This window comes from Drosophila santomea, chromosome 3L (genome assembly GCF_016746245.2).
Source record: "Drosophila santomea strain STO CAGO 1482 chromosome 3L, Prin_Dsan_1.1, whole genome shotgun sequence".
Classification (NCBI taxonomy): Eukaryota; Metazoa; Arthropoda; class Insecta; order Diptera; family Drosophilidae; genus Drosophila; species Drosophila santomea.
Window position 1 is genome coordinate 6192231 of NC_053018.2, and position 14828 is coordinate 6207058.

General features: G+C 42.5%; 1 protein-coding gene across 2 annotated transcripts; it reads right to left on the reverse strand.

The window, feature by feature from the left end:
- Positions 1–1832: 1832 nt before the first annotated feature.
- Positions 1833–14433, reverse strand: LOC120449483 (collagen alpha-1(I) chain). Of its 2 annotated transcripts, none has more exons than XM_044006101.1 (11): positions 14413–14433; positions 14079–14204; positions 8291–8420; positions 6916–7244; positions 6538–6766; positions 5855–6475; positions 4699–4737; positions 4444–4632; positions 4316–4378; positions 4095–4256; positions 1833–4032 (listed from the first exon to the last, which is right to left on the reverse strand). In XM_044006101.1, the coding sequence occupies exons 2-11, from the start codon at positions 14100–14102 to the stop codon at positions 2402–2404; spliced, it is 3417 nt and encodes a 1138-aa protein (XP_043862036.1). In that variant the 5' UTR covers positions 14103–14204; positions 14413–14433; the 3' UTR covers positions 1833–2401. The 2 variants fall into 2 exon arrangements, with proteins under 2 accessions (XP_043862036.1, XP_043862037.1); XM_044006102.1 differs by having other exon boundaries at positions 1834–4032; positions 4444–4575; positions 4732–4737.
- Between the last annotated feature and the right edge of the window lie 395 nt (positions 14434–14828).

Consider the following 14828-nt stretch of genomic DNA (forward strand, 5'->3'; position numbering starts at 1 on the left):
ATGAGAATGCTGAAAACGCTGCTGGCCAGGTCGTGTGTGCTTAGTATATCTTTAATTCCAATTATCTACAGAGAGTTTGCTATCTAAATATTTATCTTTTTTGACTTCTTGTTGGTTTTTGTGAACTTTATTTTTTTTTGGTGCTAACCTCTTGCATAATCGCCGGTTGTCGTGGTGGAGCAAATAGACCGCCAAGTATTTTGTAATTCTTAAAGGCCCTGAGAAGTAGCAAGCTCATTCATAAAACTCCAGTTCCCAATCGTACTAGAAAGCTTGAAAATTATCTCAAAACCGTATTTGTGTTTGTTTACCCGAAATTCGACCTCCAACCAAACCCTAAAACCAACTGAAGAGTTCACAGCTAATGTTTAAGATACGATGTGTGAAAAGTATCGGCTATTTTGCGACATGCGGGTATTGCAACTCTTTGGTTATTCAAGCAACATAGTCGTAAAATATATCACAAAACTGTGTTACTCTTCTATTCAAGGTAAAATTGTTACAAGCCTAAGAGTTCAGCCCAATTTATCAAGAATTTAATAACAAGTATGCCGCCAACGAGATGCATATTTCCCTCGGGTAAAAATTGAAAATTTCCAGTTAATAATTTAATAAATGCTAATGAAATATCTGCGCTCTGTTTTCTTTAAGCTGTAGGCAAAATGAGGCCAAGCCTTCCAAGCTTAAAGGCATTTCCATTTCATACCTATCAAAACAACAAAGAGGAAAAACACAGGAATAATAAAAAATACACAGAAGGTATTCATTTCACTCTGGCTTCAGTGGCTCGCTTTGTTTGCCTATTGATTTCAAGTCCTTTTCCAAGGACCTCACCTGCTCGGCTTGCTCATGCATTGGGGGCACAAAAGAGCCTTACACATATTTGCAAATGGCAAATTTTGCTGCCAGATATTTCTTGGCGGCAGCCATTTTGCGCATCAGGAGCGGCAGATAATTATAATTAGCTGAAGTCGACTACAGTAAACCCTGCAAAATATAAATATAAAATAAAATGCATAGCCCTTTTTTGAATAATGGAATATTTGGTTTTGTATATGCGTTTTCAGTAATTTTTATACCCTACTTATGTATATTTTGTATACTCTTAATACCCCTTAGTTTGTTAGAATCTGGAAAGTGGTTGGCTAACATCAATTACACTTATTTTATAAAAATATAAATACATACATATGTATATTTATATTAATATATTATTATATATAGATATACATATATTATATGGCAAGTCAATTTCTAACAGATTGCGCAAAATGTAGGTAACACGAAATCAATCAATTAAAGATGTTACTTAAGTCAATGGTTTTCCTAGATGCCAGTATACTTTTAGGCCTAAATATCTTTTAGGTACTGTAGATACACAAACTCAGTAATGGCGCCACTATATTGGTATGGTTGCTGTACAGTAAAAATATCTAGAGAAAACGCCTTTAAGGTATGTAACACATTTTTCAACTGCGCCGGAGTATTTTTGTATGACATTCGTTACGGAATTGGCCAGAGGGTAAAGGTTACAATTTTGTGTTGAAACCAAACCTTACAGTTTAAACTAACTCTTTAAGGCAATTTTATTTGACAATGGCCACATGTGCACATTTTTTCTTCATGGCGGAACCAAAAAGGGTAATCCTCGTCCTCTATTTAAGTAACTCTCGTGTTACATGAGATATTGATCCTGATCAAGAAAATATATACTTTATATGGTCGGAAACGCTTCCTTCTGCCCGTTACATATTTTTCAACGAATCTAGTAAACCCTTTTACTGTACGAGCAACGGGTATAATAATAAGGCGAGAATGCATTTTCTTAAAATTTTTATTTAATTTCAGTGTTTCTCTTTTGACATAACAATTCATTATTCCGTCTCAATCACGATTAGCGTAGACATTAAATAAACTAAGAACTAAAGCTGATAAAAATCATAAAGAGATAAGAGTGAACAAAATCATAAAAAAATAAAAAGCATACACAAATGCATAATAAACAACATGTCACAAAACAATTTTCTCTCTTTTTTTGCCAATTCACAGTGCTCTCCTAAGGATAAGTATGGATCACAAATAGTATCTGAGGGAGATATTACATTGGAGAGCTGCGAAACTCATCGTGGACAGGCGGTTTGGAGTGCATTTACCAAAACCGTTTATCATCGTTTTCGAAATTTAACACACGAAAAAGCGAACACATTAACTGGGTGCTCCATCATCAAATCAATCAAATCATTCGATTTACGCTTCTTAAATGCTGGTTGGCCCTGCCTGGCAGACATTAAAAACACTTAGACTAGGTTTAGTTTTTCGAGGAGGAGGTAGGATCGAGGTTGGGATTTAGGGATTCAAGCGGGATCTGGGAGGGGAATTGGATTGTCCTCTCGTCCTTGTCTCAGTTCGTCTCGCTAGTCGCCTTGGTTTCGGTTTTGGGTTCAGCCAGGACTTTCTCTGCTTCGGGTTCAGCTTTCACTTTCACTTCCTCGCTGGCTGCTGCAACGGGTTCAGCCTGTACCTTCACCTCCTCGGATGCTGCGGGCTTGGGCTCCACCACTTGGGCTTTAGCCTCCACGGAGGCGGCGGCTGCTGGCTGAACCTCAGCCTTGGACACTTCGGAGGCGGCTGGCACGGGTTCGGCCAGGACTTTCACCTCTTCGGAGGCGGAGGCGGCTGGCACGGGATCGACCAGGGTTTTCACCTCTTCGGAGGCGGAGGCGGCTGGCACGGGATCGACCAGGGTTTTCACCACTTCAGAGGCGGCGGCAACGGGTTCCGCAGCCTTGACCTCCAGCGGAGCCTCAGCATCGCTGGCTTCGCGTTTCTTGTGTAGTCTGGACGGCAGATTCTGGGTGCATGAGCAGGGGCACATGCACTGATCCTTGGGCGCCGAACCCGTCAGCACCGAGTGAAGGCTGAAGGATACGCCAGGCTGAACGCCCAGCGGGAAGGAATCGATGTTCGTGTGTTGGTTAATCGAGTTCTCCTCACAGTTGGAGTAGTACTCTTGCGGCAGGATGACCACGGGCATTAGGGCGATAACGGCTCCCTTGGGAATCTTATCCGGCGGATAGAAGGCCGGCTGTCCGGGGGCCTGTGGTATCACCGGCAATTGGGTGAGTGACATGGCGTTTATTATGCTGCCGAAGTTTGCTTGTCCATTGAAGCCGGAAAATTGTTTATTAAAGTCAACGGAGGCGGGATTGGGATAGGAGTTCGTGGTGGTGGTGGTTGTGGTTGAGGTAAGGGTGCTTTTCGATGAGTGCGTCTTATCGGCGTTACAAACACAGGACTGATCGCTGATCGATGGCACATGCAATGGTGGAGAGGGACGTGGCGTTACTTTCGGTTCAACGTAAACGGTTGGTGGTCGGGTCACGGGTTTGTACGGAACAGTCACTGGTTGTTTGGGCACCACCACGGGTGGCAGCTGTGGTGTATGGTATTGGATCTGCGGCGGTTGGGTCACCACCTTTTCGAAGGGTCGTGGAGTCGAGGGTTCGTAATGGATGGGAATCGGGGCCGGAGTGCGAACCGGAATGGGAGTCGGGGTCTTGGTCTGGGTCACGTATTTGGGAGTCGGTGGTGGTGGTGGCAAGTAGGTGTGGTTTTCAATATTACCCGTTGTCACTGGCGGTGTGGGAACGCTCTTATGTGGCTTATCCTTCTCAATAGTGGCGACGGGAACCTTTGGTTGTACGATCGTCGTGGTTATTTTTTGGGACGGCGGTCGAGGAGCGGGAACGGGAACGGGAACGGGAGCGGGAACGGGAGCGGGTACATAGGGTTTTGGAGTGTTGGGAGAAGAAGGAGGAATATATGTTAGTGGTGGCTTTGTCGTTACGGATGGTTTCTTAATAGCATAATCATTATTTTGTTCGTAATTCGGCTTATAGACTGTTTTTGGTGGTTCAATTTCAATGACTTGTGAGTAGGATGGAGGTGGTTTCGTGATTTTACCCCGTTGGTTTGGTGGCAGATAGCCGGGCGTTTCCTTGTCCGAGTACCGGGGATCGTTGGGAGAAGGTCCTGCAATTCAAACGGATTTCTTCTAACATCTGTTATTGAAAAAGGTGAGTAAGTTGGCTTACCAGGTGGGCCGGGTGGTCCCTTAGGTCCGGGCCTAGTGGGTCCAGGAGGTCCGGGTGGTCCCGGAGGTCCGAATGGGCCGGGCTTAGTGGGTCCAGGAGGTCCGGGTGGTCCCGGAGGTCCGAATGGGCCGGGCTTAGTGGGTCCCTTGGGTCCGGGTGGTCCTAGAAAAGATGCAATTACTTAATATAGAGAAGAACTTGAGCCGTCTTATAGAACATACCAGGTGGTCCGGGTGGTCCAGGTGGGCCGGGTGGTCCGTTGGGTCCGTTGGGTCCCTTGGGGCCTGGAAAGCGAGTTCAAAATTGTAATAAAAATGTTTTTCAATCACGAATTGAGCAAGGATTGTACCGCCAGGTCCTTTAGGTCCTCCTGGGCCGCCGGGGCCTACGCCGCCGCCGTCTCCCTTGCCGCCATTGCCGCCGAATCCGCCTTCGGGTCCAACCACGTGGACATATGGGGGTGCCGGTGGTCCGGTGGGGCCTTCAACGTGAACATATTTGCCCGAATCATCGTGATAATAGCGACCATCGTTAATACCTGCGGATGGCATTCGTATGTAATGAGTATTCATAGTTCTATACATCGATTTTTAGAGTTACTCACCGTTATAGCGTCCGCTGTTGCCATTATATTTACCGTTATCTAGATAGTGGATTTGAAGATCATAGAAATCGTTCGATTAAAAACTGTGCCGTAAAATGTGTACTTTCTACATGCTCACGTTTTAACTACAGATACTAGCTACTAGTAACTACATACAATAAACAATACATTAACTACAACAATGGATTTTCTAAAACTGCTCTAGATATTTGTGTAACATTCGAAAATTACAGGCTTACGTGCTACACCGACACCAAAAATAAAAAAAAAAAACGAAAATCATAACAACAAAGCAAACAAGTAGGATGGAGTTAGTATTAAAGTATGGGCTTAGTTGGGGGATCAGGAACACCGAGAACCAAACTAAAATAAATCACAGATATTAATTGTTAGTTGCATTTATAGAATTGATTAATAGTCATTGCTCAAGCGGATTTTTTTGTACATTTTCATGTGCCGTGTAATTATTTTACAATAAATGTGTGTATTTGTGTGGGTGTTTCGGTGTGGGGCTGTGTGGGTGTGGGTGTATCTGTGTGTGGATAGGTGGGTGTTGAACTGAAGAATTGGTGCAAGCATGGGTGATATAACTGTGATCCGATCTCAGCCAAATGAACGCTGAGACCCGAAATTTATGATCAAGTGGTGTTCAATTTCAATTTTCATTGGATAACTTCTTGTGCAGGGATTGTGCGCTCTTGGGAAAGGTGCTCTGATAAAGGATAACTGAAATCAAAAACGTGCCCTAGCATTGCCTGACTTAAATATGTGTGTATACGAGTATATGTTCTTTTTTGGGGGAAAATGGGCAAAAAAAGGATAAAAGGATTATAGAAAATATTGAAATAAGGTGCGAAATCATTGTTTCTTGGCTGAAAATAAACAGATAGATTGCTTAACATAGTTTAAAGTTTAAGTACGAATTATTGTAAAGAAAGACATACGTTTAAGATCGCTATCTTACAAACTAAAAGCCTTGAAGAGAGAAATTTGAACGAACTGATCGCGCACTAAGATGAGAAATTAATCGATGTTTCATTGGCACCATTTTTTTTTTTCATTGGGTAACACCATAGCAGGCTACCCATCATCCGCTTCCTCCACAGCTCGTTCAAATTTAGCTCTCCATGAGTAGAGAAATCGTTGGAGGGCTAACCTGGAGTGTATGGAATGGCCCCAGGAAAACCGGTCTCTGTGTGCGTGTAGGTGCTCGTGTAGGTTCCCTCATTATCCGGGCGATACTGGCCACCGGCACCGATTCCGAAACCACCACCGTTTCCGGTGTTATAGCGATCGCCGGAACCGGCAGCACCACCGTTTCCTGTGGTGTAACGGTCACCAGCACCAACACCGCCACCGTTTCCGGTGGTGTAACGGTCACCAGCACCGACACCGCCACCGTTTCCGGTGGTGTAACGGTCGCCAGCGCCGACACCGCCGCCGTTTCCGGTGCTAATGCGATCACCGGAACCGATTCCGGAACCGGCGCCCAGGCCAGTGCGATCGCCATCCTTATAGACCGGTTTTCCTGAGGCTCCTCCTCCCGCGCCGACCGGACCCAAGCCGCCAGGTGGTCCCGGTGGTCCCGGTGGACCCTTGGGTCCCTTTGGGCCATTCGGGCCACCCGGTCCATTGGGCCCGAAACCGCCAACGCCTCCAAATCCTCCGTTTCCACCGAAACCGCCGCCAGAGCCGCTGCCTCCATTGCCTCCATTACCGCCATTGGGTCCAATCACATGCACATAGGGATTATTATCCGGCACGTACTGGCCATCATCTAAAAGGACACAAACTATGCAGTTTCCGATCCGCAGATCCCATCTCTAGCTCCATGCTCACTATTGCTGCCCGGTAGCAGGGTGTTCACCGAATGGAAGGACGGCGCCTGATCCCCGGGATGGCTGAGATCCGAATGACCCTTGTCCGTGCCAAAGATCCCCGTGCCCTGCGGCACCAGTGGACCCGTGGGCTTGTGGATGGGCAGACTCTTCTGGTCGGAGCCCTTGATCACAATTGTGTTGGCCGAGAACGATGGTATCGCATCGTTGCTACCGCCCTTGTTCTTAAACTGCAAAATATGTGTGTATGTGCATCGGATTAGAAGGGATCCAATTGGCGCATTTCTACGCATTTCCAAGAATGTCATTAAACCCAAACGGGGTTGAATTCTAGGAAATGAGCAGAAGCCGCCAGGAACGGAAACCCATCAACCCTTACATCATCTAGGAAGAATGGAACGCCGTGCTGGGCGCCATTCGCAAACTTTCCACATCCGATGGGGAAGTACAGCTCCTCCCATTGGAGCACAATGCCGGGCTCCGATGGACCGCCGTTGGTCTCGCTGTACAGATGGGGCGGGAAGGTCTCCACTGGCATCTCCGGCTCCACGGTGCGGTAGCCATGGGCATCGGCCACGTAGTGTGTTGCCCGGAGCAGGTGGTAGGGGTCGATCAGGCCGTAGCAGCCGTAGGTGACTCCATCGGGACCACGGGTCTCGTGATGGAAGTTGCCGGTCTTGCCGACATCGTAGCCATAGCGATAGGCATCTTTTGGGTGATTGGGATCGTTGTGGGTGGGTGCGTGTCGATTTGGATTGGTTTTTGATTTGGTGGGGTTTTGTTTGGTTTGGAAGAGTAATGTTTAGAGTATTGCTTGCAGTTTTTTGGTTTTTTTTTTATTGCTTTGTAGTGCTGTGAGGACCTGTAAATGGTGTGTTTATATAACCCTAAGACTTTCGACTAACTGACTGTGTTCTAACTTCTCTTAAAAGGGCGCTGTAACTGAAAGTTTGACGAAGAACCTAATCAGATGAGGTTTTGTATAAGGAAAATGTTGGTGTTTGTTGTGTGCTGTTGTTGTTTGGGTATTTTTCAATTATTTTTTTTTTCGGTTTTTTTGGTTCGGAGTAATCAATTTTGAGGTGGTGTGGTAGAGTTATGAGTATGCGAAGCATTTTTAAAGAGGTTTCATGTAGAACTTTTGGCCACTGAAGAACAAATGTTCACTACATAAAACTGTAGAAAGAAGTGTAAATTTATATGTAAGAGGAGGAGAAAGTAGCATACAATAAGAGAGAGGAGAGATATAGATAATGGTTGATTGATTGATTGAGCGTGTATATATATTTACAATTTGATACTACGAGTTCTACTGGGTGAGTTTAGTAAAGCTGCTACGGAAATATATATAAATGTCTATATATATATAGGAAGGTACTACATTTGGTGGTTGGTTGGTTGTTTCGATTTTGGGGGATAGAGATTAATTGATGTAAGTCGGTTGAACTATCAAAAGGGGGGTGTAAGGGGGGCGGTACAAATACTTACGACTACGGTACTACTAACAACTACGATAACAATTTGTTGGTCAAGTTAACTACTTAGGTGGTATATAAATAACAAAAACGAAGACTAACTAACTGCATGGATGGGTCAGATCAGAAATGGATGGGCAGTACAAAAATTCAACTGATTTTTACATAGTTAATGGATTGGATAAGGGATTGTACTAGTTTTACTTTTCGGATGTTTTGGTATGGATTCAAGCGGCTTAGATAGGCACGGATATAAAATTGTTAAACGGCTTCACTTACTTGTGTCAATGTTTGACGAATAGTACTGACGGTTCGTTGTCTTTTGATCGTCAATGTCGAGAATCAGACGACGGTTCTGATCATCGAACTTGGCAGAGTACACGCATTGCAAAAAGATGCAAGCAACGGCCTGGAAAAAAGTGTAAGAAAAACATAGGCGTATGATTAATGAAACTGTCCAACGAAAAACCCAAATCCTACAACTGTCGAAAGATTTGTCACATTCAAGGCACGCCCCCACAGAAAAACCGAGCAAGTATCTCAAAAGACTTAAGTCTTTGTCTTGGCCCGGCTCAATTTGCATACTCCGTTCAGAGATGAGTCTAATACCCGAGCTCGTTTTTTGGTTATTTGTATCTCCGACAACAGGCCCAAACAAATCAGCAGCCGCTTAGATCCGGTTCGATTCGAAACCGAGGCAAAGAAAAATACAGCAAAACCGAAAAAAAAAAGAAGAAATCCGTTCACCAAAACCGCTGGCAAAATGTCAAAGGCATAATAATCAAATCACAACGCATTCTTGGCTCACTCGTCAAATGTTGACGCACTTTTTAGCAAACTGGAACTGGAGTTTGCGATTTGGCAGAACATGCTAATTTCCCAAGATTTGTCACAGTCGACCAAGAAAAACTAGTTGGCTTCCACTCTGACAGTAATGGACAATTAGCTTAGTTCTAAATGCACTTGCTGGCACTCTGAGTGGCAGCGTCAAATCGATTACCACTTAGCATCAGGTTTTAGCACTCAACTGTCCCACATAATAATCATTGGCTCATCTTTTGGCCAAAGATCTCCGCCTGAGTAGCTGAGATTACGAAATTGATCCGCTCATCGATTTGCATATATTGTCCATAGAATTAATAAAGGCAAGCCAAGTTCCGGCATCGCCAAGACTTCCTTGCGGAAACGAGTTCTCTTTGCCACAAACCTAATATAGAATTAAAATATCATAATTCTTAAATATGTCGCTGAGTTCGTAGCCACAAAATCAGGTGCGGAGTTTGACCTTCGCCTTATGCTAAGTAATCGATTCGTTTCTGAATTGATGGATTGGTGCGAGTCCAAATTGAGACTCCATCTCTTCGGCGAGGGTGTGTTTGCCTTAAGGTTAAAGAGGGATTGCAGTAATTAAAGGGGAAACAATGGCATTTTATGGCCAACACCCGCAATAGATTCCATCTATCAATAGCTGGCGATAAGGTCAATGATTTTGCGTCTTTTGTGGGTGCAAACAAAGTGGAAACCAAACCATGTGAAGGAAACCAAAAAATGCGGCGACAAAACAAATGAATTTCTCATAAAACAAATTTATTTGCCTATCGCGGCCATCAAACGGGTCGAGATTCAAGATTGAGATTCCAATGGCAAAAAAAATGGAAAATATGAAATCTCATTAATGCAAATCGGTGGCTCGACGGATAACTGTCTTTTGATTGGCATATCTTCAAGTTTAAAATGTGGCCAAAATCGCCTGCTCCAAAATCTCCACCACTAATCAATAATACATAAATTGTGCACAAAAAATTTCAGACTATGGAAAAAGCATTTTTGTTTTTAATTTATTATGCCATGCTATCCAAGCAGCTGCTGACAGCAGAGGTCGTTTCCATCTCACCCACATAATCGAGCCTGAGGGCAAGTTTTTCATAATAAATTTGGTTTTTTCCGCCTTTTATTACGAAAGTTTATTTTCGGCCCTTATCGATTTTGAACTTATTACGCAGGTTTATTGCATTTGAAACTTCGTCTTTCACCTATGGGAAACCAACATATTGAGTAAGTTTTCTTTTAGTTCAAGCCTGGGAAACTGTTTTCGTTGACATGACGGAAATACGAAAATGGTGATGGATTGACTAATGTGACTTGTCTTTCTGATGGCAAATTGGGGGAAACAGCCATTCAGCCATTGTTATTAAAGAAAGTGAATAAGAACTGTGCTTACTATTGGTACATTTCAGTAGATAGGAGTGGAATATAAGACCAATTACTCTGGGCATTCATAAAATAAATTAAAATATAAATTTACTTCAAATATGGGTTAGCCCAAAATCTGACAAATTTATTTGTTGTGCGTAATTAAGCTCTCAAATTGAGTGAAGGGGCTGCCAAGCCCGCTTTTTGAGCTGCTGATCGCTGCACAAAGCCTCACATCAATTGCCAATCAATTAAACTCAATAGCCAGCCAACAAATGTGGGCCAAAATATGTGTACACAGACGAGGCGTCTTGAAAGAAGTGCGAAGAGGCGAATTTCGAGTTGCGAATGCAGTAAATCAATTCCAAGTCGCATAGATCATGCAAAACCGAGTGCCAACTGACGTTGTGACCCAAAAAACGCATATGGCTACGCCTTGAGAACCAAAGCGTTCTATGGTTACTATCCAGTATGTAGTATGTAGTATGCTCTATGAGCCAATGAATCTTGAAGAGTTTGCATAACTCAGCGAAGACAATTTATTAATCGACTTATTCGCACGCACAAGGCGGTTGTTTCTGTTGTTGCCAACATGATTTCTGATGTACAGCGCATTTTTCATCATCATCAGCATCTCGATGATCATAACCATACGAAAAGTAACCGGTTTAGTCATCCTCACACTTTTCGCTGAAGTATCTTGACTGCTTTTGCCCTTTGGCGCTTGGAGCGAAACTTTTTTTCGTGTAAGTATTTATACTTTTCAAGGTCGATCTTTTGCCGGCGGCCAATGAATTGTACAAGAAAAAATGTGCTGTTGTTTTTAAAAAAAAACTTTATAAATCGAATCAAAATGCAACTGACTGCGGGACGGCGACCTTAATCGATGACATCTTTTTTGTGTTTTTCTTTTCGTTTTAGGATGCATTTTCGGGCTGCAGGGAATTGTGAAATTTCTCTTTAACGAAACATTGTTGGGGAATTGTGAAATGCCTGTTTCAACACACGCCTCAGCTTTCCGGCAAACATTTCCATAAATTCAGAGATAAAGAGATGGCCGTAAAAACGCCTAACAAACATTCATAACGCGCATTCATAAACGAGTAACACAAAAAATAAAAAATAAAAAGGTCCCCGCAATAACAATAGCCTTATAGGAACTGGACAAACCTTGCGATCTTTGAGCAAAAAAAAGTAACCAAATTTAATCAAAACGAAAATATTCTGGAGAACAAGTAAAACCAGCTGTGGGCGATGGCCTTTCGGTTTGGATTTTCCAGTTAATCCAGACTTGAATTTAATTAGCGACGCGTCTAGAATTCTTTGAGAGCAGAAAAGTGCTAATGAGATCAGAATCCATCGATAGGCAAACGAATTAGCCAGTTTGATCCGAGACAAAGCTGGGAATTTGTCCACCGAATGTGTAGCTCATTATCTCCGCGACTGTCACTGAACTTCCACTGGACTTGTTCTGATTTATTAAAGCAATTAAAAAATAAACCGTTGGGCTTGGCACGGTCGAGCATCCCGAATGACATCATATTATTGTTAAAAACTTTTAACTTTTACTTTCAACTCTTGGCATTTAGCTGGCTGGAACTTAATGAATACTCTTTGAATAGCGTTTTCGTTTTTACCCCAAACCAGCACCAAAGACTTCCTCCATCGTATAACTATGTATAAATCCATAGCTGCCGCCTTTGGCTTTTGTCTCTCCTAATCGACGACTAGCGATCGAGACCTAATTTGCATTTCTAGATTCGATTTTAGATACAGATTCCATATTGAAATTCGCACAAACTTATATGGCAACAAAGAGCCTCATAAATTAATGCGGCATAAAAGGCGACCTTTTGGGCTTTTAAATATCGAAAGTTAACTGGCAAGTAGGAGAAATAGTAGAACCGATGGTGAAGTTCCCTGAACTCTTACGTAATGATGTTCTTGCTGGAATGATGTTCTTGCCCAGCTTGACGAAAAGTTCATTAACTTGTTTTTCCCTTTCTTTCATTTTGGTTTTGGATTAAGTCATATGAATATTCTGGATACAACATAAACTACAGCATTTCTGGGCTTAATTCTTTTATATTCCATTAGAACTAGCCCGTTGGCTCTTGTAACTGTTAAGTTTTAACTATTCATTGGACATAACGCTCCAATTTACAACCAAGTAAATGCCGAAATTTATTTCAATTGCCCAGTTTGCCAGCAGCCAACTGTTTGTCATGCCAAACTCGGCTTTGGCTACTCCATTTTATGACTCAACATGCCTACTCAACGATTAAATCTCTTCAAATTGCACTACACAAAAAGCGGGAAAGAAAATTCCGCGGACTCTTTAAAATTCCGCACAACCCGAGCTGAGAACAAATTTATAATAAAAAGAATTGTGGGCCAAGATGAGATGCCCCCGTCAACGTTGTGCCGCTGGGCATTAACAATATTTTTCTCCCCCAACTTCGTTTTTTTTGTTCCCCCCTTTTTGTTTGTTGGCCACGTACGTGCCTGGCAGAATATCTTGGCCCAAAACAGAGGCTTATGCCGCAGGCGTTGGTGATAAATGCCGAAACCCGCAAAGCTTAACCCCAAAAGACCATCGTGGATTGGGTCATTTTGGCAGGTGACAAAGGCCCCAGACCGAATCCATTTTTTCTATCCCGACTGGAGATAGTATCGCTGCTCACTTAGAGCATCATTATGGCACCTTTTTGGGGAATTTTGGTGCTCGCAAAATAGCAGGTAAAAAAAAGAGTAGCAGTCACAAGCGAAAAACAATTAACAGCTTTGGATAAGCATTATCTAAGAATATTTTGGCCATAATCAAATTAACACTCTTTTGAGATAGTATTTCATAATGAAGCAAGTCCTTGACTCATGGTTTTATTTAATCTCAGCTTTTGCATATTTAATATGTGCCTCTCTTAGACAGCAAAAAGTAAGAAATGAAATAAAATACTGCCAATTTGCATAATGCACAGAATGACAAAAAATAGCTGTCACTTTCTGAATCTTAGTTAGATAGCCAGAAATACGTTATTTTTGGTAAACAACGTACTTCCCTAGTGGCGCATTTTTGTGCGTTGACTAGTCTGCTAACCCTGGCTAAAAACAACAAAATTGTACAGAGTATCGATTCGATTCCAAACAGCCATAATAAAATCCAATAGCGTGAGCAGCACAAAAAAATTCAAGTCAAATATAAACTGGGCAATACTTTTGCTTCTGCGTTGTGCGCCAAAGCAAATAGAAGTACCTGCGTTTGCATCGCATCGCAACGTTTCGAAATTGCCGGTATTCGTATTTGTTTGTCCAGAAAAATGCCGGTTGGCTATGACTATTATTATTATTAGTATTATTACTAAACATTACCCCAACAATGTCGCCTTCGAGCCCATACTTGAGCAAATAAACAGTGAACAGTGAATAAGGGGTTCCGAAATAGTTATAATTTGACCCGGGACTTGTTAACGCTCGTTAAATGCGGAATTCCGTCTTGAATATCAGTTATGAGTTGTTCAAATATTCTACATGCAGTTCGTAGCTCGTAACTTTGCTCGAAATTGGTTGCCATACATCACTCGATCGATATTCGATATTTGAATGTGATCAAACAAACTGAGCAGACGTATTTGCATTTAATGTTTGACAATATATTTAGCCAATTGCTAAATGTCATTGCAAAACATGAGATGAAATAACGATTGAATTGGAGGCCAGCTGAAGACATTACTTTGTTTTAAAACCCAAATTAAGCTCAGTTTAAAGACTATAATATTTTCTAATTGGGCAATTAGGCATTAGGCGACATATATATATCTTCCAAAATCGAATAATTAAAAAATAATGGATTTTCTTAAGTATTCTTTGAACTTACCATGCACAAAGCTGCACGCGCCATTTTGCAACGAGTTTTATGGTTTATTTGACACAAGAAACGCCAGTAAATATTAAGGTGTTTTGAATTTTACAATGGAATAAACTCAGTTATTCCTTTTCCAATCTTAAAAAGAAGAAAATGTTGATTTTAGTTGTATTGAAACGCAAGCAGGCACACAGTTTCGCACTATAAAGTTGGAATTTGGCAAATATTCCTTCTTGTTTATCCTTGCAATTAGTACAGTTCTCTTGGGGCTGCTATAGCCATTGATCACAAGTGGTTGGATAGTGTTTTAGTATTTACTTTTAGGAGCCTAAACTAGAGCTCATACCGTGGTGACCGATGTGGACGAACTGAAGATGAACGCATCGAGTCTTAGCCATATAAACAGAGGCAGACGCGAAACAAAAAGGCGAAAAAGCAAAACTCGACACAAAAAGACTAAAAATCGTACTTGAGAGCAGCTCCTAACCCATACAGAGACCTGGCTTAAAGTGCGTGAGTGTTTGTGCGTGTGTGTGTGTAAGTGTGAGTGTGACTGGAACGAGTTTGCTTTTTTCGCCGGATTCGTTAATTTATTTGGCCAAGCGCCGGAGAGATGAGCTCGAGCTAAGCCACAACGGAGGCACGGGTCGTATACTTGATATATTGATCACTCTCCTCGTACCGTTCGATTCTCGGCTATTCGAACTCTCTCGCTGCGAATTCTGTAGGATCTGCTTGCGTGTCTCAAGAATGTAAGTTCAC

What these genes read in the sequence shown, in the direction of transcription:
- LOC120449483 (XM_044006101.1), bottom strand. Translation starts at nt 14,102, where the DNA reads ATGGCGCGTGCAGCTTTGTGCATG. An exon ending in TTCGTCAAACATTGACACAA is followed by an intron (nt 7,245 to 8,290) that starts GTAAGTGAAGCC and finishes ATCACCCAAAAG; the next exon opens with ATGCCTATCGCTATGGCTAC. An exon ending in TGGACCACCCGGACCACCTG is followed by an intron (nt 4,257 to 4,315) that starts GTATGTTCTATA and finishes CATCTTTTCTAG; the next exon opens with GACCACCCGGACCCAAGGGA.